This window comes from Mobula birostris, chromosome 5, assembly GCF_030028105.1.
Source record: "Mobula birostris isolate sMobBir1 chromosome 5, sMobBir1.hap1, whole genome shotgun sequence".
Classification (NCBI taxonomy): Eukaryota; Metazoa; Chordata; class Chondrichthyes; order Myliobatiformes; family Myliobatidae; genus Mobula; species Mobula birostris.
Genome location: NC_092374.1, coordinates 90,709,427 through 90,732,192, shown reverse-complemented (window position 1 = coordinate 90,732,192; position 22,766 = coordinate 90,709,427). Strand labels below are relative to the sequence as shown.

The following is a 22,766-nucleotide window of genomic DNA, read 5'->3' as shown; positions in this document are numbered from 1 at the left end:
AGGAAACAGTAGCTTCTTCAATTGTCATGGTCCGGTCCGTGGACTCAGGACTCCGGGTCTTCCAACTGTCCCTTGTTTGAGTTAATCATAGGCACCTGATTCCCATCTTTGGGCTTGCAATATAAGTAGCCTTGGGATTGAGTGTGGGCTGCTGGTTTGTCTTGTCAGTCCCCCTTGGAGCAACCTGCTGATGGAAGGCTAGTGAAACCATTTGTAATCTCTATGCCTGGTTGGAGGACCACTGCTTCATGGAGCCTTGTTGCCACTTGTTGGGGTAGTCTTTGTGGTATGGATTTGGCTGTTTCCTGGGCCAGCTGAGTGGCAGCCAGCCACTCTGAGCTAGGTAGGGATCCAGCAGTTTCTGTGGCCAGCTGAGGTTGCTGGCTGAACTGAGACTTGGAGCTACCCCAGAGCAGAGATGGAACTGTGTTGTTCTTTGGTGTTTGTCTCTTCTTGTCCCTGCCTCTGTGGGGTAAGTCAGGCTGGTCTGCTTTTGCCCTGTCGGGGGGGGGGGGGGGGGGTCCTGTCTTGTCTTGTCTTGTCTTGTCTTGTCTTGTCTTATCCTTGCCTCTGTGGTGTGAGCCAGGCTGCTATGGTGGGGGGGGGGGGACCTGTCCTGTCCTGTCCTGTCTTGTCCTTGCCTCTGTTGGGTAAGTCTGGCTGTTCTGCCATTACCTGATGGAGAGACCTGTCCCACCTTGGTGTGGAGATGAAGTTGAGTCCTGGCTTCTCTTAGGATAAGTCTTGGCTCTATGTTTATGCTCTGTCCTGTCTCATGTCAGTGTTGTGTTAAAGATGAGTCCTGGCTTGTTGAAGGATAAGTCCTGGCTCCATGTTGATGTTCGGTTCCCAGTCTGTCTCTGAGCTTCAAGAACCCAAGCCTTGAGGATCCCAAGCCAAGCTCAAGACCCAAGACCCCAGCCTCAAGCCTCAAGAGCAAAGATTCCAGCCTGTCTCTATACTCAGGCCTCTAGACCTCAGCCATGTCCTGTCCTGAAGCCATGTCATGTCCTCGCCTGGTTCTGGGGTCTGAGCCCAAGGCAAGACCCAGGTTCTGGGTCCTTGCCCCGTCTCGGGCTAGGAGTTGAAGCCTTGTCTCCTAGTCTATGGTTCCTAGTCCTGGTCCTGCTTTCCCTAGCCCAAGTCTGTGTTCTTGTCCCTGCTCCTGGTCTGAATCCTGTCACGTCCCTACTCAAGTCCTGTTCCTTATACTTCAGTGTCTGTGTCTTGCATTTGGGTCTGTTCCCAGCACCCTGTTGTGACATCAATATTATTCCTTTCCACCCTGCCATGCTCACGTGCAGGGGTTTGGGCCTCTGAGGACCAAGGAGCAGGCCCAGGGTGCAGGGCTGAGCTGTGACTCTCGCTTCCACACTCGGCACACGTCATGCTGCTGTCACAGGTTTTGGCTCGCTGTGCTGATGATGCACAGCAGTTGTAGCAGCTGCCATGCTGCTTTTAAAAGGCTTTCCTGTTCTCCATGGACTTCTCCCTAAATCCACGGCATTTTTGGAGGGGGTACGGTTTGTTGTGCAAGGGGCATTGCTTAGCAGGATCCACCTTACTCTTGCATGTTGTGCCAGCCAAAGAGGAGGTGTAAGGAGACACTTCAGCCTTGTGAACTAAGACTGGAGGCCTCTGACTGCTGTACTTAAGAGCTGACTTTCCCATCACTGGAGGGTCAGTACTACCTGCAATGAGAGAGAAGCTGGGATCATTTCACATCTTGGCTTGCTGACAAACAAACTCCACAAAATAGGCAAAAGGGGGAAAGGGAACATTACGCTCTTCCTTGAACTTAAAACCATGTGAGAGCCATCTCTTCTGCAAATTATATGGCAGCTTCTGCACAATGGGGTTGATACCACGGGCTGTGTCTAAGTAGGTGAGTCCCGGCAGGTCCCCATCAGATTTAGTGGCTTCAAGCTCCATTAACAAGTCACCTGGCTCTCTTAACTTCCTGTGGTCCTTGTTAGAGATCTTAGGGAAGCTATCCACTCTCCTGAACAGCACATTCTCAATGACTTCTGGTGACCCGTAAACCATTTTGAGCCCTCTCTGTGGGTGGTGAACACGCTCAGCTCTTATCCTTCTCACATGTTCAGCTGGCTCAGTACCTGGCCACTTCACCAAGCGGTCCATCTCTTCACTGTCTGTAAGGATTAGACCTCGTATGGCATTCAGGAATTTGCTTTTCAAGCCCTGTAACTCTCAGGACGGTCACTAAACTGCAGAAGCTCTGAGGACACAAGTTCGTGTCTTGCAAGAAACCTGACAGTCCAACATGCTCTGACTATCAGCAGGATTAGTCTGTTCGGCTCCTGCATACTGGTGTGCTTGAGGATGATCTCTGTCATTGGACACCTCTGTGTAACTCATGCGATCCACGGCTCCCCTTGAACTCCACACTATCTGGGGCTTTCTACCCGAAGGGTGTGACATGTGAGCGTTGGTGTGCTTTAACTGACTTCCAACCAATGAAACATGCTCCTGAGGATGATGGTTATGACTGGGCTTCTCATCCTGAACATGACACTGCACAGTAGCTTTGGGTGCACGCTGTACAACAGGCTGGTTGACTAACACTGTTAGTAGAGACTCCTTCTAATGTAGGTATTGACTGATAGGTAGCATGCTTTCCCTGCTCTTCCACATACCCTTCTGTGCACTCTGCTGGATCATGGGTTTGAAGATCAATTTTGGAGCTGAGGTCCTCATTTTGCTCTTCCATGGCTGCCTCTAACGCTTCAGCTTTAGCTACCACAGCTGCAGCTCTTTTCTCCCATTGAAGGGCATCAAGTGCTACCTCTAAGCGTGCTTGTTCCATTTTGATTTGGTGTTCCTTTTCTGCAAATGCTGTCTCCACTTTAGCCGCCTGGGCTTCAGCACGAGCTAAGGCTGCGGCTGCACGGATGGAGGAGCCATACGATCGTTTGGATGAAGATGAATCTGAGGCATAAGACCTTGTCTGTAGTGACTGAGATCCTGATGATTTTTTGTGTGACATCTTGAAAAGAGAATTGCCTTTGTACTCCAGAAAGTATCGTTCTACTGTCCTGCCCTCTTCACACGCCTTGCATGAACTGACAGGCAGATGAACTCCACCCCCAATTACTACACTGACACCCCCAATTACTACACTGACAAAGACCTTCCAAATTGATGTGCTTTAATGTAACAACTGGCGGTAGGGTGAAACTGATGGAAAGAAAAAAAGGTGTCCAAATTCCCATTATGGTAAGTACAAGGCAAGCATTAAGTATACCACAAATGATACAGTATCTTGAGTATTATTTTGTATACAAATAAGTTCCAACTGTATCATAGACCACTGGTAAGCAAGATGTTGCTACATACAATGTATCTTATGCACATTTTCTCACTACAGGTTAGCCAGAACATCTGGCCTGCATGAATATTCCATCTGTATTTTATCTCCACACAAACCGTTCAAATATCTCTGATTTGTGGAAATATGCATATACATCAATAAATAATAAACCCAAAAGATTACTTTTACATACTGACGATGCTTTCAAAGACCTGAATGTCAGGATGATGTCAGATGAAAAGATACAAGCTCTCCCTCAACTCTACATGGAGAACTGTCTCGATGCCTACTGATGATGTCATCAACTAGAGACACAGATCACTTGACCTCAATGACTGCTATACAAAACTGCCAGCAAAGGGTGCTAAAAGACAAATAAAATAACTGACTTAAGGCAGCACAGTGACCGTATCTTAAATAACTTCAGATTACAACAGTGGAGTGTAGAAGAGCATCTCTGAATGCACAACTCATCAAACCTGAAAGAGGATGGGCAGCATAAGTGGTACTTAAACAGGTTCAGGAGCTACTTAAGGAGTCTCGTCTGTCCTCCCCGTGGAATGCGTGGGTTTTCCCCGGGGCGCTTTACTTTCCCCAGGGTGCTTTAGTTTCCTCCCGCAAGTCCAAAGACATACCGAGTAGGTTAATTGGTCATTGTAAAGTGTCCTGGATTGGGTTGATGGGGATTGTGTGGCTCAAAGGGCCTACTCCTCTCTGTATCACGAAAGATTGAAAGAAAAATCGATTGAATGAAGGAAGCCACAGCGTACATGCAGAAAGAACAAGAGTGAAGTGAATGAAATGTAACTTTACCTACCTTCCACCAGTAATGTCGATCCATTTCCATGTAAAATTACCCTTGCCAGAGGTTTGGTGATCGCAACATCACACTTATAAGTTCCATTGTGATCTAGAGAAACCTGGGTGATGCTGAACTCTGATGATTTAGTTTGTAAATCAGCTGTGATAAGGACTCCCGGATCAGGAACCGGAGCACACTGCCACCTGCTGGTGGCGCCGGGCACTGTGGAGCAGGTGGTTAAGGAAGTCCCCCACATCCAAATGAATGACATCTCTTCCGCCTCCGTCGCCGTTGTCTGTAAGATACACGTCAGTGTAACGGGCTCTCCTTCCCTCGCCGAGAGGGAGGCAGGGGACTGGGAAACCCATCCTGGGACTGGAGTGGATTCTGGATAGAAAAGGACACAAAACTCATACGTACCGAGTAGGTTAATTGGTCATTGTAAAGTGTCATTGTAGTAAGTTGTGGGATGCTATGTTGGTATCAGAAGCGTGGTAACACTTGAAGGCTTCCCTAGTACAATCCTCACTGATTTGACTTGACACAAATGCCGCGTTTCACTTCATGTTCCATAAAGAGTAAATGAGAGGTGAGAGTAGATATCGGCCCATGGGAAAATGACACTGGAGAGGTAGTAATGGAGGACAAGGAAATGACTGACGAACTAAAGTGTTTTGCATCCATCTTCACTGTGGAAGGTGCTAGCAGTATGCCGGAAGTTTGAAGTGTCAGGGGGCAGAAGTAAGTCCTGTTGTTATTACTAGCGAGAAGGTGCTTGGGAAGCTGAAAGGTCTGAAGGTAGGTATGTCACCTGGGCCAGATCGACTACACCCCCTGTTCTGAAAAAGGTGGCTGGGGAGATTGTCAAGGTATTAGTAATAATCTATCAAGGATCACAAGTTTCTGGAAGACCAGAAAATAGCAAGTGTCACTCCACTCTGCAAGAAGTGAGAGGGCAAAAAAATGAAATGATAGGCCAGTTAGCCTGGCCTCAGTGGCTGGGAAGATGCTGGAGTCGATAAGGATGTGTCACAAGATAAACCAAATTTCATGACGTGAGTGATGATAAACCTGATTCTGATATGGGTCTCTATTGTGGACTGAGGGCAGAGAGAGGGGAATCATGGTTGGGAAAAGGAGACAGGAAAAGAGTGGGAAGCACCAGAGGGACATACTGTAATGATGAAGAAACCAGTTGTTTGGAATCAAACCTTGCCTGGTTTCTCAGGACTGGGTGTGTCTGCATCCGTACCACCCGCTGCCCTGACACTCCTTTGCCACCAATCCCACAACCCTCCTGTGACGCTGCACCCTCGCCATTCCCAACATCCTTTGCTCACACCAGATTTACAAACTCACTCTCTGCTCCATGTTGACGAATACAGTATTGTGCACAAGTCTTGGGCACTCTAGCAATAATGTATGCTAGGGTGCACAGTATTGTATCTTCTATCTTGGATGGACACCTTAGCTTGGACTAGTTGGGATGAATGGCTTGTCTGTGTGTTGGATACTCCCAAGAACCTTATTTCTCCATCCAACCTGGCTCAGGAGGGAGTCCCATGTAGAGCCAGGGGGAATATGAGTGTGCCTAGCCAATACCTGGGATGATATGAAGACGAGTTGCTGTTCCCTTCATCTGGACAATGGGCAATGGCTCCAGAAGCTGGACAACACACACATAGAGCCCACTGTCTGCAGAGGAGACCCTGCTAATGCTCAGCCTGCTGCTCCTCGCCTTCAGCTCTGCCTGGAGGTGGACGCGCCAGCTGGTACTGCCTCCCACCCTGCCGGCAGGCAGCACGTGGTAGAGCCTCCCATTGGGGAGGTCCCACTGGAAAGCGGCTACAGTCGGCGCTACTGCCGGCTCATCAAAGAGGCAGCCAAGTTCCACACTGGCCCCCGCTGGGACCTTGAGTAAGGCTGGCGACTGATGGATCCCTCCTCGAACCAGGAGCCCTGTAGAGGCAAGAGGAAGAAGTAACCGTGGTGAGGGTAAGCAAGTGTGATGGGGAAGATCTCAAGTTTGAAAGGGTTAAGGTATAAGGTCAAGCCTAGCAGAAGATCAGACCCTTCGGCCCACAATGCTGTGGTGAACCAATTAAATTAGTAATCAAATGGCCAACTGAACTAATCGATTCTGCCTACACAATGTCCATATTCTATAAATTTCCTCAAATTCATGTGCTTATTCAAGGATCTCTGAAGTGTCTCTATCATGTCTGCCTCTGCCTCTACCACCACTCCAGGCAGCATATTCCAGGCATCCATCACTTTCTACTGTATTTGTCAGCGTGGAGCAGAGAGTGGGTTTGTAAACCTGGTGGGAGCAAATGTTGTTGGGAATGGCATGCATGGAGTGCCGCGGGGTGGGGGGTGGGGGGTGGCGGTGTGTGGGACAGGTGGCAGAGGAGGAGTGCAGGGGGGTGTGGGGGGTTTGGTGGCCGACGTGCAGACACACCTAGCCTTGAGATACCAGGGCAAGGTCATTTGATTCTAAGCAATTGGCTCGTGGATTACAGAGAAGTGTGAGCAACTTGAAGTTCTTGGTTGTCATAATCTCTGAGGATCTATCCTGGGTCCAACATATCGATGCAGCTACAGCGATGGCTATATTTCATTAGGAGTTTCAAGAGATTTGGTATGATACCAAAAACAGTTAGAAACTTCTACGGCTGTACCATGGAGAGCATTCCAACTGGCTGCATCACTGTCTGGTATGGGTGAGGGTGGGATGGTGGGGGGGAACTGCAGAGGGTTGTCAACCCAAACAGCTCCATCATGGGCACTAGCCTCTATCATATCCAGGACATCTTCAAGCTGTGATGCCCAAGAAAGGAGGCGTCCATCAGTAAGGACCCCTATTACCCAGAACATGCCTTGTTCTCATTGCTACCATCAGGAAGGAGGTACAGAAGCCTGAAGGCACACACTCAGCGATTCAGGAACAGCTTCTTCCCCTGTGCCATCTGATTTTGAATGAACATTGAACCCATGAGCACTACCTCACTACATTTTTATTTCTATTTTTGTACTACTCATTTAATTTAACGATTATATATTTCCTGTAATTCAGTTTTTATTATTTTATTAAGTATTGCGTTGTGCTGCTGCTACAAAATAACAAATTTCACCACATATGCCAGTGATATTAAACCTGATTCTGATTCTCTCTGGTGCCTCCCACTACCTCCCCTCTCCCTTCCCTTCCTCAACTATGATTCCCTTCTTCCTACCCCCTTCCCACTCTCAGTCCCAACAGAGACCCATATCAGAATCAGGAAAGGGTGGTGAAGGCAGATAGGATAGTGGTGTTACCGTGGCTTAGACACATGAATGTGCAGGGTATGGAGGGGGATGGGTCATGCGTAGGCAGGAGAGATTGAGTTTCATCTGGTATGGTGTTTGTTACAGGTACTGTGGGCCAAAGGGTTTGGTTCATGTGCTGTACTGTCCTGTGTTCTAATAGACAAATATTCACATAGATGGACAGATAGAGAGATGGAGAGATGGCCAGATAGATAGATGGTTGGAGAGATGGACAGATAGATAGACAGTCAGACAGATTGAAGGATGTAGAAATGGTCAGGTAGACAGAATTATGGTTGGAGAGATGGGAAAATAGACAGCCAGGTAGACTGGATGGATGGACGGGCAGATACGCAGACAGTCAGATTGATGGATGGAGAGATGCGCAGACAGAAAGACTGATTGACAGAGAAACGGTCAGATAGATGGACTGAAGGATGGAGAGACAGTCAGGTAGATGGACTGGGGGTTGGAGAGATGGTCTGGTAGACGGACTGGGGGTTGGAGAGACGGTCAGATAGACTGGGTGCTGGAGAGACGGTCAGATAGACGGACTGGGGGATTGGAGAGCCGGTCAGATAGACAAACTGGGGGGTTGGAGAGACGGTCAGGTAGAGGGACTGGGGGTTGGAGAGACGGTCAGAAAGACTGGGTGGTGGAGAGACGGTCAGATAGACTGGGCGTTGGAGGGACGGTCAGATAGACTGGGCATTGGAGAGACGGTCAGATAGACGGACTGGGGAGTTGGAGAGCCGGTCAGATAGGCAGACGGGGGGGGGGGGGGGCGCGGTTGGAGAGACGGTCAGGTGGACGGACTGGGGGGTTGGAGAGACGGTCAGGTGGATGGACTGGGGGTTTGGAGAGGCGGTCAGGTAGACGGCCTGGGGATTGGAGAGACGGACAGGTAGAGAGATTAGGGGTTTGAGAGACTGTCAGGTAGACGGACTGGGAGGTTGCAGAGACGGTCGGGTAGAGAGATTGGGGGTTGGAGAGAAGGTCCGGTGGACTGACTGGGGGGGGTTGGAGAGACGGTCATGTGGGCGGACTGGGGGTTGGAGAGACGGTCAGGTGGACGGACTGGGGGTTGGAGAGACGGTCAGGTGGATGGAATTGGGGGCATTGGAGAGACGGTCAGATAGACTGGACGTTGGAGAGATGGTCAGATAGACAGACTGGTTGTTAGAGGGGTGGTCAGAAAGACGGACTGGGGGGTTGGAGAGACGGTCTGGTAGACAGACTGGGCATTGGAGAGACTGTCTGGTAGACGGACGGGGCATTGGAGAGACTGTCTGGTAGATGGACTGGGCATTGGAGAGACCGTCTGGTAGACGGACTGGGGGTCGGAGAGACGGTCAGGTAGACGGACTGGGCGTTGGAGAGATGGTCTGGTAGACAGACTGGGCATAGGAGAGACAGTCAGATAGGCAGGCGTTGGAGACACGGTCAGATGGACTGGCCGTTGGAGAGAAGGTCAGGTAGACGGACTGAGAGGTTGGTGAGCTGGTCAGGTGGACGGACTGGGGGGTTGGAGAGACGATCAGGTGGATGGACTGGGGGGGGTTGGAGAGACGGTCAGGTAGATGGACTGGGGATTGGAGAGACAGTCTGGTAGACTGACTGGGGGGTTGGAGAGACGGTCAGGTAGACGGACTGGTGGGTTGGAGAGACGGACAGGTAGAGAGATTGGGGGTTGGAGAGACAGTCATGTGGACGGACTGGGGGGTTGGAGAGATGGTCAGGTGGATGGACTGGGGGGGTTGGAGAGATGGTCAGATAGACTGGACGTTGGAGAGATGGTCAGATAGAAAGACTGGTTGTTAGAGGGACGGTCAGAAAGACGGACTGGGGGGTTGGAGAGAAGGTCTGGTAGACAGACTGGGCATTGGAGAGACTCTGGTAGACAGACAGGGCATTGGAGAGACCGTCTGGTAGATGGACTGGGCATTGGAGAGACCGTCTGGTAGACGGACTGGGAGTCGGAGAGACGGTCAGGTACACGGACTGGGCGTTGGAGAGACGGTCTGGTAGACGGACTGGGCGTAGGAGAGACGGTCTGGTAGACGGACTGGGCGTAGGAGAGACAGTCAGATAGACGGGCGTTGGAGACATGGTCAGATGGACTGGGAGTTGGAGACACGGTCAGGTAGACAGACTGGGCGTTAGAGAGATGGTCTGGTAGATGGACTGGGGGTTGGAGAGACGGTCTGCTAGACAGTCAGATAGACGGGGAGTTGGAGAGATGGTCAGAAGGCTGGGTGTTGGAGGGACGGTCAGATAGACTGGGCGTTGGAGGGACGGTCAGATAGACAGACTGGGGGGGTCGGAGAGACGGTCTGGTAGACGGACTAGGTGTTGGAGAGATGGTCTGGTAGACGGACTGGGCGTTGGAGAGACGGTCAGATAGACAGGGCGTTGGAGAGACGGTCGGAGAGACAGGGCGTTGGAGGGACGGTCAGATAGACGGACTGGGCCTTGGAGAGGCAGTCAGATAGGCTAGGTGTTGGACAGACAGTCAGATAGATGGGGCTTTGGAGAGACGGTCTGGTAGATGGACTGGGCGTTGCAGAGAGGGTCTGGTAGACGGACTGGGCGTTGCAGAGACGGTCTGGTAGACGGACTGGGCGTTGCAGAGACGGTCTGGTAGACAGACTCGGCGTTGGAAAGACGGTCTGGTAGACAGACTCGGCGTTGGAAAGACGGTCTGGTAGATGGACTCGGCGTTGGAGTGACGGTCAGATATACAGACTGGGCGGTTGGAGAGACGGTCTGGTAGACGGACTGTAGGGTCAGAAAGACGGTCAGGTGGATGGACTGGGCGTTGGAGAGACAGTATGGTAGTCGGATTGGGGGTTTGGAGAGATGGCCAGATAGACTGGAGGTTGGAGATCTGGCCAGATAGACTGGGGGTTGGAGAGACGTTGAGATAGACTGGGCGTTGGAGGGACAGTCAGATAGACGGACTGGGGCATTGGAGAGACCGTCTGGTAGACAGACTGGGCATTGGAGAGACGGTCTGGTAGACGGATTAGGCGTTGGAGAGATGGTTTGGTAGATGGACTGGGCGTTGGAGAGACGGTCTGGTAGACGGACTGGCTGTTGGAGAGACGGTCAGATAGGCTGGGGGTTGGAGAGACAGTCAGATAGACTGGGCATTGGAGAGATGGTCAGGCAGATGGACTGCGCGTTGGAGAGACGGTCAGGTAGATGGAATTGGCGTTGGAGAGACGGTCTGGTAGACGGACTGAGGTTTGGAGAAACAGTCTGGTAGACGGACTGCGGGTTGGAAAGACAGTCAGATAGACGGGTCTTTGGAGAGACCGTCAGATAGACTGGGCGTTGGAGAGACGGTCTGGTAGACAGACTGGCTGTTGGAGAGACGGTCAGATAGGCTGGGGGTTGGAGAGACAGTCAGATAGACTGGGCATTGGAGAGATGGTCAGGCAGATGGACTGCGCGTTGGAGAGACGGTCAGGTAGATGGAATTGGCGTTGGAGAGACGGTCTGGTAGACAGACTGGGCGGTTGGAGAGACGGTCTGGTAGATGGACTGTGCGTTGGAGAGACGGTCTGGAAGACGGACTGGACGTTGGAGAGACGGTCTGGTAGACGGACTGGGCGTTGCAGAGACGGTCTGGTAGATGGACTCGGCATTGGAGAGACGGTCAGATAGACAGACTGGGCGGTTGGAGTGACGGTCTGGTAGACGAACTGGGGGTCGGAGAGACAGTCTGGAAGACGGATTGGGAGGTTGGAGAGATGGCCAGATAGACTGGGGGTTGGAGAGTCATTCAGATAGACTGGGCATTGGAGAGACGGTCAGATAGACAGGGCGTTGGAGGGACGGTCAGATAGACGGACTGGGCCTTGGAGAGGCTGTCAGATAGGCTAGGCGTTGGACAGACAGTCAGATAGATGGGGCTTTGGAGAGACGGTCTGGTAGATGGACTGGGCGTTGCAGAGACGGTCTGGTAGACAGACTCGGCGTTGGAAAGACGGTCTGGTAGATGGACTTGGCGTTGGAGTGACGGTCAGATATACAGACTGGGCGGTTGGAGAGACAGTCTGGTAGACGGACTGTGGGGTCAGAAAGACGGTCAGGTGGATGGACTGGGCGTTGGAGAGACAGTATGGTAGTCGGATTGGGGGTTTGGAGAGATGGCCAGATAGACTGGAGGTTGGAGAGCTGGCCAGATAGACTGGGGGTTGGAGAGACGTTGAGATAGACTGGGCGTTGGAGGGACAGTCAGATAGACGGACTGGGGCATTGGAGAGACCGTCTGGTAGATGGACTGCGGGTTGGAAAGACAGTCAGATAGACGGGTCTTTGGAGAGACCGTCAGATAGACTGGGCGTTGGCGAGACAGTCTGGTAGACGGACTGGGCGTTGGAGAGACGGTCTGGTAGACGGACTGGCTGTTGGAGAGACGGTCAGATAGGCTGGGGGTTGGAGAGACAGTCAGATAGACTGGGCATTGGAGAGATGGTCAGGCAGATGGACTGCGCGTTGGAGAGACGGTCAGGTAGATGGAATTGGCGTTGGAGAGACGGTCTGGTAGACGGACTGAGGTTTGGAGAAACAGTCTGGTAGACGGACTGCGGGTTGGAAAGACAGTCAGATAGACGGGTCTTTGGAGAGACCGTCAGATAGACTGGGCGTTGGAGAGACGGTCTGGTAGACAGACTGGCTGTTGGAGAGATGGCCAGATAGACTGGAGGTTGGAGAGCTGGCCAGATAGACTGGGGGTTGGAGAGACGTTGAGATAGACTGGGCGTTGGAGGGACAGTCAGATAGACGGACTGGGGCATTGGAGAGACCGTCTGGTAGACGGACTGCGGGTTGGAAAGACAGTCAGATAGACGGGTCTTTGGAGAGACCGTCAGATAGACTGGGCGTTGGAGAGACAGTCTGGTAGACGGACTGGGCGTTGCAGAGATGGTCTGGTAGACGGACTTGGCATTGGAGAGACAGTCAGATAGACAGACTGGACGGTTGGAGAGACTGTCTAGTAGACGGACTGGGGGCTCGGAGAGACAGTCTGGTAGACGTACTGGGCGTTGGAGAGACGGTCAGATAGACAGGGCGTTGGAGAGACGGTCAGATAGACAGGGCGTTGGAGGGACGGTCAGATATACGGACTGGGCCTTGGAGAGGCAGTCAGATAGGCTAGGCGTTGGACAGACAGTCAGATAGATGGGGCTTTGGAGAGACGGTCTGGTAGATGGACTGGGCGTTGCAGAGACGGTCTGGTAGACAGACTCGGCGTTGGAAAGACGGTCTGGTAGATGGACTCGGCGTTGGAGTGACGGTCAGATATACAGACTGGGCGGTTGGAGAGACGGTCTGGTAGACGGACTGTGGGGTCAGAAAGACGGTCAGGTGGATGGACTGGGCATTGGAGAGACAGTATGGTAGTCGGATTGGGGGTTTGGAGAGATGGCCAGATAGACTGGAGGTTGGAGAGCTGGCAAGATAGACTCTGGGTTGGAGAGACGTTGAGATAGACTGGGCGTTGGAGGGACAGTCAGATAGACGGACTGGGGCATTGGAGAGACCGTCTGGTAGACGGACTGGGCGTTAGAGAGACAGTCTGGTAGACGGACTGGGCGTTGGAGAGACGGTCTGGTAGACAGACTGGCTGTTGGAGAGACGGTCAGATAGGCTGGGGGTTGGAGAGACAGTCAGATAGACTGGGCATTGGAGAGATGGTCAGGCAGATGGACTGCGCGTTGGAGAGACGGTCAGGTAGATGGAATTGGCGTTGGAGAGACGGTCTGGTAGACGGACTGAGGTTTGGAGAAACAGTCTGGTAGATGGACTGCGGGTTGGAAAGACAGTCAGATAGACGGGTCTTTGGAGAGACCGTCAGATAGACTAGGTGTTGGAGAGACGGTCTGGTAGACGGACTGGGCGTTGGAGAGACGGTCTGGTAGATGGACTGCGCGTTGGAGAGACGGTCTGGAAGACGGACTGCGCGTTGGAGAGACGGTCTGGTAGACGGACTGGGCGTTGCAGAGACGGTCTGGTAGACGGACTCGGCATTGGAGAGACAGTCAGATAGACAGACTGGGCGGTTGGAGTGACGGTCTGGTAGACTAACTGGGGGTCGGAGAGACAGTCTGGAAGACGGATTGGGGGGTTGGAGAGATGGCCAGATAGACTGGGGGTTGGAGAGTCATTCAGATAGACTGGGCGTTGGAGGGACGTTCAGGCAGACGGACCACGCGTTGTAGAGACAGTCAGGTAGACGGAATTGGCGTTGCAGAGACGGTCTGGTAGACAGACTGGGTGTTGGAGAGACGGTCTGGTAGACAGACTGGGTGTTGGAGAGACGGTCTGGTAGACAGACTGGGCTTTGGAGAGACAACCTGGTAGACGGACTGAGGTTTGGAGAAACAGTCTGGTAGAAGGACTGCGGGTTGGAAAGACAGTCAGATAGACGGGTCTTTGGAGAGACCGTCAGATAGACTGGGCGTTGGAGAGACAGTCTGGTAGACGGACTGGGCGTTGCAGAGACGGTCTGGTAGACGGACTCGGCATTGGAGAGACGGTCAGATAGACAGACTGGGCGGTTGGAGTGACGGTCTGGTAGACGAACTGGGGGTCGGAGAGACAGTCTGGAAGACGGATTGGGGGGTTGGAGAGATGGCCAGATAGACTGGGGGTTGGAGAGTCATTCAGATAGACTGGGCGTTGGAGAGACGGTCAGATAGACAGGGCGTTGGAGGGACGGTCAGATAGACGGACTAGGCCTTGGAGAGGCAGTCAGATAGGCTAGGCGTTGGACAGACAGTCAGATAGATGGGGCTTTGGAGAGACGGTCTGGTAGATGGACTGGGCGTTGCAGAGACGGTCTGGGAGACGGACTGGGCGTTGCAGAGACGGTCTGGTAGACAGACTCGGCGTTGGAAAGACGGTCTGGTAGATGGACTCGGCGTTGGAGTGACGGTCAGATATACAGACTGGGCGGTTGGAGAGACGGTCTGGTAGACGGACTGTGGGGTCAGAAAGACGGTCAGGTGGATGGACTGGGCGTTGGAGAGACAGTATGGTAGTCGGATTGGGGGTTTGGAGAGATGGCCAGATAGACTGGAGGTTGGAGAGCTGGCCAGATAGACTGGGGGTTGGAGAGACGTTGAGATAGACTGGGCGTTGGAGGGACAGTCAGATAGACGGACTGGGGCATTGGAGAGACCGTCTGGTCGACGGACTGCGGGTTGGAAAGACAGTCAGATAGACGGGTCTTTGGAGAGACCGTCTGATAGACTGGGCGTTGGAGAGACGGTCTGGTAGATGGACTGCGCGTTGGAGAGACGGTCTGGTAGACGGACTGGCCGTTGCAGAGACGGTCTGGTAGATGGACTCGGCATTGGAGAGACAGTCAGATAGACAGACTGGGCGGTTGGAGTGACGGTCTGGTAGACGAACTGGGGGTCGGAGAGACAGTCTGGAAGACAGATTGGGGGGTTGGAGAGATGGCCAGATAGACTGGGGGTTGGAGAGTCATTCAGATAGACTGGGCGTTGGAGGGACGGTCAGGCAGACGGACCACGCGTTGTAGAGACGGTCAGGTAGACGGAATTGGCGTTGGAGAGACGGTCTGGTAGACAGACTGGGTGTTGGAGAGACGGTCTGGTAGACAGACTGGGTGTTGGAGAGACGGTCTGGTAGACGGACTGAGGTTTGGAGAAACAGTCTGGTAGAAGGACTGCGGGTTGGAAAGACAGTCAGATAGACGGGTCTTTGGAGAGACCGTCAGATAGACTGGGCGTTGGAGAGACAGTCTGGTAGACGGACTGGGCGTTGCAGAGACGGTCTGGTAGACGGACTCGGCATTGGAGAGACAGTCAGATAGACAGACTGGGCGGTTGGAGTGACGGTCTGGTAGACGAACTGGGGGTCGGAGAGACAGTCTGGAAGACGGATTGGGGGGTTGGAGAGATGGCCAGATAGACTGGGGATTGGAGAGTCATTCAGATAGACTGGGCGTTGGAGAGACGGTCAGATAGACAGGGCGTTGGAGGGACGGTCAGATAGACGGACTAGGCCTTGGAGAGGCAGTCAGATAGGCTAGGCGTTGGACAGACAGTCAGATAGATGGGGCTTTGGAGAGACGGTCTGGTGGATGGACTGGGCGTTGCAGAGACGGTCTGGGAGATGGACTGGGCGTTGCAGAGACGGTCTGGTAGACAGACTGGGCGGTTGGAGAGACGGTCTGGTAGACGGACTGTGGGGTCAGAAAGACGGTCAGGTGGATGGACTGGGCGTTGGAGAGACAGTATGGTAGTCGGATTGGGGGTTTGGAGAGATGGCCAGATAGACTGGAGGTTGGAGAGCTGGCCAGATAGACTGGGGGTTGGAGAGACGTTGAGATAGACTGGGCGTTGGAGGGACAGTCAGATAGACGGACTGGGGCATTGGAGAGACCGTCTGGTAGACGGACTGCGGGTTGGAAAGACAGTCAGATAGACGGGTCTTTGGAGAGACCGTCAGATAGACTGGGCATTGGAGAGACAGTCTGGTAGACGGACTGGGCGTTGCAGAGATGGTCTGGTAGACGGACTTGGCATTGGAGAGACAGTCAGATAGACAGACTGGACGGTTGGAGAGACTGTCTAGTAGACGGACTGGGGGCTCGGAGAGACAGTCTGGTAGACGTACTGGGCGTTGGAGAGACGGTCAGATAGACAGGTCGTTGGAGAGACGGTCAGATAGACAGGGCGTTGGAGGGACGGTCAGATAGACGGACTGGGCCTTGGAGAGGCAGTCAGATAGGCTAGGCGTTGGACAGACAGTCAGATAGATGGGGCTTTGGAGAGACGGTCAGATATACAGACTGGGCGGTTGGAGAGACGGTCTGGTAGACGGACTGTGGGGTCAGAGAGACGGTCAGGTGGATGGACTGGGCATTGGAGAGACAGTATGGTAGTCGGATTGGGAGTTTGGAGAGATGGCCAGATAGACTGGAGGTTGGAGAGCTGGCCAGATAGACTGGGGGTTGGAGAGACGTTGAGATAGACTGGGTGTTGGAGGGACAGTCAGATAGACGGACTGGGGCATTGGAGAGACCGTCTGGTAGACGGACTGCGGGTTGGAAAGACAGTCAGATAGACGGGTCTTTGGAGAGACCGTCAGATAGACTGGGCGTTGGCGAGACAGTCTGGTAGACGGACTGGGCGTTGGAGAGACGGTCTGGTAGACGGACTGGCTGTTGGTGAGACGGTCAGATAGGCTGGGGGTTGGAGAGACAGTCAGATAGACTGGGCATTGGAGAGACGGTCAGGTAGATGGAATTGGCGTTGGAGAGACGGTCTGGTAGACGGACTGAGGTTTGGAGAAACAGTCTGGTAGACGGACTGCGGGTTGGAAAGACAGTCAGATAGACGGGTCTTTGGAGAGACCGTCTGATAGACTGGACGTTGGAGAGACGGTCTGGTAGACGGACTGGGCGTTGGAGAGACGGTCTGGTAGATGGACTGCGCGTTGGAGAGATGGTCTGGTAGACGGACTGGCCGTTGCAGAGACGGTCTGGTAGACGGACTGGGCGGTTGGAGTGACGGTCTGGTAGACGAACTGGGGGTCGGAGAGACAGTCTGGAAGACGGATTGGGGGGTTGGAGAGATGGCCAGATAGACTGGGGGTTGGAGAGTCATTCAGATAGACTGGGCGTTGGAGAGACGATCAGATAGACAGGGCGTTGGAGGGACGGTCAGATAGACGGACTAGGCCTTGGAGAGGCAGTCAGATAGGCCAGGCGTTGGACAGACAGTCAGATAGATGGGGCTTTGGAGAGACAGTCTGGTAGACGGTCTGTGGGGTCAGAAAGACGGTCAGGTGGATGGACTGGGCGTTGGAGAGACAGTATGGTAGTCGGATTGGGGGTTTGGAGAGATGGCCAGATAGACTGGAGGTTGGAGAGCTGGCCAGATAGACTGGGGGTTGGAGAGACGTTGAGATAGACTGGGCGTTGGAGGGACAGTCAGATAGACGGACTGGGGCATTGGAGAGACCGTCTGGTAGACGGACTGCGGGTTGGAAAGACAGTCAGATAGACGGGTCTTTGGAGAGACCGTCAGATAGACTGGGCGTTGGAGAGACAGTCTGGTAGACGGACTGGGCGTTGCAGAGATGGTCTGGTAGACGGACTTGGCATTGGAGAGACAGTCAGATAGACAGACTGGACGGTTGGAGAGACTGTCTAGTAGACGGACTGGGGGCTCGGAGAGACAGTCTGGTAGACGTACTGGGCGTTGGAGAGACGGTCAGATAGACAGGGCGTTGGAGAGACGGTCAGATAGACAGGGCGTTGGAGGGACGGTCAGATAGACGGACTGGGCCTTGGAGAGGCAGTCAGATAGGCTAGGCGTTGGACAGACAGTCAGATAGATGGGGCTTTGGAGAGACGGTCTGGTAGATGGACTGGGCGTTGCAGAGACGGTCTGGTAGACAGACTCGGCGTTGGAAAGACGGTCTGGTAGACAGACTGGGCGGTTGGAGAGACAGTCTGGTAGACGGACTGTGGGGTCAGAAAGACGGTCAGGTGGATGGACTGGGCGTTGGAGAGACAGTATGGTAGTCGGATTGGGGGTTTGGAGAGATGGCCAGATAGACTGGAGGTTGGAGAGCTGGCCAGATAGACTGGGGGTTGGAGAGACGTTGAGATAGACTGGGTGTTGGAGGGACAGTCAGATAGACGGACTGGGGCATTGGAGAGACCGTCTGGTAGACGGACTGCGGGTTGGAAAGACAGTCAGATAGACGGGTCTTTGGAGAGACCGTCAGATAGACTGGGCGTTGGCGAGACAGTCTGGTAGACGGACTGGGCGTTGGAGAGACGGTCTGGTAGACGGACTGGCTGTTGGTGAGACGGTCAGATAGGCTGGGGGTTGGAGAGACAGTCAGATAGACTGGGCATTGGAGAGACGGTCAGGTAGATGGAATTGGCGTTGGAGAGACGGTCTGGTAGACGGACTGAGGTTTGGAGAAACAGTCTGGTAGACGGACTGCGGGTTGGAAAGACAGTCAGATAGACGGGTCTTTGGAGAGACCGTCTGATAGACTGGACGTTGGAGAGACGGTCTGGTAGACGGACTGGGCGTTGGAGAGACGGTCTGGTAGATGGACTGCGCGTTGGAGAGATGGTCTGGTAGACGGACTGGCCGTTGCAGAGACGGTCTGGTAGACGGACTGGGCGGTTGGAGTGACGGTCTGGTAGACGAACTGGGGGTCGGAGAGACAGTCTGGAAGACGGATTGGGGGGTTGGAGAGATGGCCAGATAGACTGGGGGTTGGAGAGTCATTCAGATAGACTGGGCGTTGGAGAGACGATCAGATAGACAGGGCGTTGGAGGGACGGTCAGATAGACGGACTAGGCCTTGGAGAGGCAGTCAGATAGGCCAGGCGTTGGACAGACAGTCAGATAGATGGGGCGTTGGAGAGACAGTATGGTAGTCGGATTGGGGGTTTGGAGAGATGGCCAGATAGACTGGAGGTTGGAGAGCTGGCCAGATAGACTGGGGGTTGGAGAGACGTTGAGATAGACTGGGCGTTGGAGGGACAGTCAGATAGACGGACTGGGGCATTGGAGAGACCGTCTGGTAGACGGACTGCGGGTTGGAAAGACAGTCAGATAGACGGGTCTTTGGAGAGACCGTCAGATAGACTGGGCGTTGGAGAGACAGTCTGGTAGACGGACTGGGCGTTGCAGAGATGGTCTGGTAGACGGACTTGGCATTGGAGAGACAGTCAGATAGACAGACTGGACGGTTGGAGAGACTGTCTAGTAGACAGACTGGGGGCTCGGAGAGACAGTCTGGTAGACGTACTGGGCGTTGGAGAGACGGTCAGATAGACAGGGCGTTGGAGAGACGGTCAGATAGACAGGGCGTTGGAGGGACGGTCAGATAGACGGACTGGGCCTTGGAGAGGCAGTCAGATAGGCTAGGCGTTGGACAGACAGTCAGATAGATGGGGCTTTGGAGAGACGGTCTGGTAGATGGACTGGGCGTTGCAGAGACGGTCTGGTAGACAGACTCGGCGTTGGAAAGACGGTCTGGTAGACAGACTGGGCGGTTGGAGAGACAGTCTGGTAGACGGACTGTGGGGTCAGAAAGACGGTCAGGTGGATGGACTGGGCGTTGGAGAGACAGTATGGTAGTCGGATTGGGGGTTTGGAGAGATGGCCAGATAGACTGGGGGTTGGAGAGACGTTGAGATAGACTGGGCGTTGGAGGGACAGTCAGATAGACGGACTGGGGCATTGGAGAGACCGTCTGGTAGACGGACTGCGCGTTGGAGAGACGGTCAGGTAGATGGAATTGGCGTTGGAGAGACGGTCTGGTAGACGGACTGAGGTTTGGAGAAACAGTCTGGTAGACGGACTGCGGGTTGGAAAGACAGTCAGATAGACGGGTCTTTGGAGAGACCGTCAGATAGACTAGGCGTTGGAGAGACGGTCTGGTAGACGGACTGGGCGTTGGAGAGACGGTCTGGTAGATGGACTGCGCGTTGGAGAGACGGTCTGGAAGACGGACTGCGCGTTGGAGAGACGGTCTGGTAGACGGACTGGGCGTTGCAGAGACGGTCTGGTAGACGGACTCGGCATTGGAGAGACGGTCAGATAGACAGACTGGGCGTTTGGAGTGACGGTCTGGTAGACGAACTGGGGGTCGGAGAGACAGTCTGGAAGACGGATTGGAGGGTTGGAGAGATGGCCAGATAGACTGGGGGTTGGAGAGTCATTCAGATAGAGTGGGCGTTGGAGAGACGGTCAGATAGACAGGGCGTTGGAGGGACGGTCAGATAGACGGACTAGGCCTTGGAGAGGCAGTCAGATAGGCCAGGCGTTGGACAGACAGTCAGATAGATGGGGCTTTGGAGAGACAGTCTGGTAGACGGTCTGTGGGGTCAGAAAGACGGTCAGGTGGATGGACTGGGCGTTGGAGAGACAGTATGGTAGTCGGATTGGGGGTTTGGAGAGATGGCCAGATAGACTGGAGGTTGGAGAGCTGGCCAGATAGACTGGGGGTTGGAGAGACGTTGAGATAGACTGGGCGTTGGAGGGACAGTCAGATAGACGGACTGGGGCATTGGAGAGACCGTCTGGTAGACGGACTGCGGGTTGGAAAGACAGTCAGATAGACGGGTCTTTGGAGAGACCGTCAGATAGACTGGGCGTTGGAGAGACAGTCTGGTAGACGGACTGGGCGTTGCAGAGATGGTCTGGTAGACGGACTTGGCATTGGAGAGACAGTCAGATAGACAGACTGGACGGTTGGAGAGACTGTCTAGTAGACAGACTGGGGGCTCGGAGAGACAGTCTGGTAGACGTACTGGGCGTTGGAGAGACGGTCAGATAGACAGGGCGTTGGAGAGACGGTCAGATAGACAGGGCGTTGGAGGGACGGTCAGATAGACGGACTGGGCCTTGGAGAGGCAGTCAGATAGGCTAGGCGTTGGACAGACAGTCAGATAGATGGGGCTTTGGAGAGACGGTCTGGTAGATGGACTGGGCGTTGCAGAGACGGTCTGGTAGACAGACTCGGCGTTGGAAAGACGGTCTGGTAGACAGACTGGGCGGTTGGAGAGACAGTCTGGTAGACGGACTGTGGGGTCAGAAAGACGGTCAGGTGGATGGACTGGGCGTTGGAGAGACAGTATGGTAGTCGGATTGGGGGTTTGGAGAGATGGCCAGATAGACTGGGGGTTGGAGAGACGTTGAGATAGACTGGGCGTTGGAGGGACAGTCAGATAGACGGACTGGGGCATTGGAGAGACCGTCTGGTAGACGGACTGGGCGTTGGAGAGACAGTCTGGTAGATGGACTGGGCGTTGGAGAGACGGTCTGGTAGACGGACTGGCTGTTGGAGAGACGGTCAGATAGGCTGGGGGTTGGAGAGACATTCAGATAGACTGGGCATTGGAGAGATGGTCAGGCAGATGGACTGCGCGTTGGAGAGACGGTCAGGTAGATGGAATTGGCGTTGGAGAGACGGTCTGGTAGACGGACTGAGGTTTGGAGAAACAGTCTGGTAGACGGACTGCGGGTTGGAAAGACAGTCAGATAGACGGGTCTTTGGAGAGACCGTCAGATAGACTAGGCGTTGGAGAGACGGTCTGGTAGACGGACTGGGCGTTGGAGAGACGGTCTGGTAGATGGACTGCGCGTTGGAGAGACGGTCTGGAAGACGGACTGCGCGTTGGAGAGACGGTCTGGTAGACGGACTCGGCATTGGAGAGACGGTCAGATAGACAGACTGGGCGTTTGGAGTGACGGTCTGGTAGACGAACTGGGGGTCGGAGAGACAGTCTGGAAGACGGATTGGAGGGTTGGAGAGATGGCCAGATAGACTGGGGGTTGGAGAGTCATTCAGATAGAGTGGGCGTTGGAGAGACGGTCAGATAGACAGGGCGTTGGAGGGACGGTCAGATAGACGGACTAGGCCTTGGAGAGGCAGTCAGATAGGCTAGGCGTTGGACAGACAGTCAGATAGATGGGGCTTTGGAGAGACGGTCTGGTAGATGGACTGTGGGGTCAGAAAGACGGTCAGGTGGATGGACTGGGCGTTGGAGAGACAGTATGGTAGTCGGATTGGGGGTTTGGAGAGATGGCCAGATAGACTGGAGGTTGGAAAGCTGGCCAGATAGACTGGGGGTTGGAGAGACGTTGAGATAGACTGGGCGTTGGAGGGACAGTCAGATAGACGGACTGGGGCATTGGTGAGACCGTCTGGTAGACGGACTGCGGGTTGGAAAGACAGTCAGATAGACGGGTCTTTGGAGAGACCGTCTGATAGACTGGACGTTGGAGAGACGGTCTGGTAGACGGACTGGGCGTTGGAGAGATGGTCAGGCAGATGGACTGCGCGTTGGAGAGACGGTCAGGTAGATGGAATTGGCGTTGGAGAGACGGTCTGGTAGACGGACTGAGGTTTGGAGAAACAGTCTGGTAGACGGACTGCGGGTTGGAAAGACAGTCAGATAGACGGGTCTTTGGAGAGACCGTCTGATAGACTGGACGTTGGAGAGACGGTCTGGTAGACGTACTGGGCGTTGCAGAGACGGTCTGGTAGACGGACTCGGCATTGGAGAGACAGTCAGATAGACAGACTGGGTGGTTGGAGAGACGGTCTGGTAGACGAACTGGGGTTCGGAGAGACAGTCTGGAAGACGTATTGGGGGGTTGGAGAGATGGCCAGATAGACTGGGGGTTGGAGAGTCATTCAGATAGACTGGGCGTTGGAGGGACGTTCAGGCAGACGGACCACGCGTTGTAGAGACGGTCAGGTAGACGGAATTGGCGTTGCAGAGACGGTCTGGTAGACAGA

The 22,766-nt window shown here is 53.9% G+C and overlaps 1 protein-coding gene across 7 annotated transcripts in view; it reads right to left on the bottom strand.

Moving 5' to 3' along the window:
• LOC140197865 (immunoglobulin superfamily member 3-like) overlaps positions 1 to 22,766 on the bottom strand; it is a 100,171-nt gene that overhangs the window by 23,110 nt on the left and 54,295 nt on the right. For all 7 annotated transcript variants that reach the window (XM_072258398.1, XM_072258402.1, XM_072258395.1 and 4 more), the window contains exons 2-3: positions 5,736 to 6,092; positions 4,149 to 4,520 (exon numbers count right to left, since the gene is read on the bottom strand). In XM_072258398.1, the coding sequence (XP_072114499.1) occupies positions 4,149 to 4,520; positions 5,736 to 6,092 (729 nt within the window). The remainder of the gene's footprint in view (positions 1 to 4,148; positions 4,521 to 5,735; positions 6,093 to 22,766) is intronic.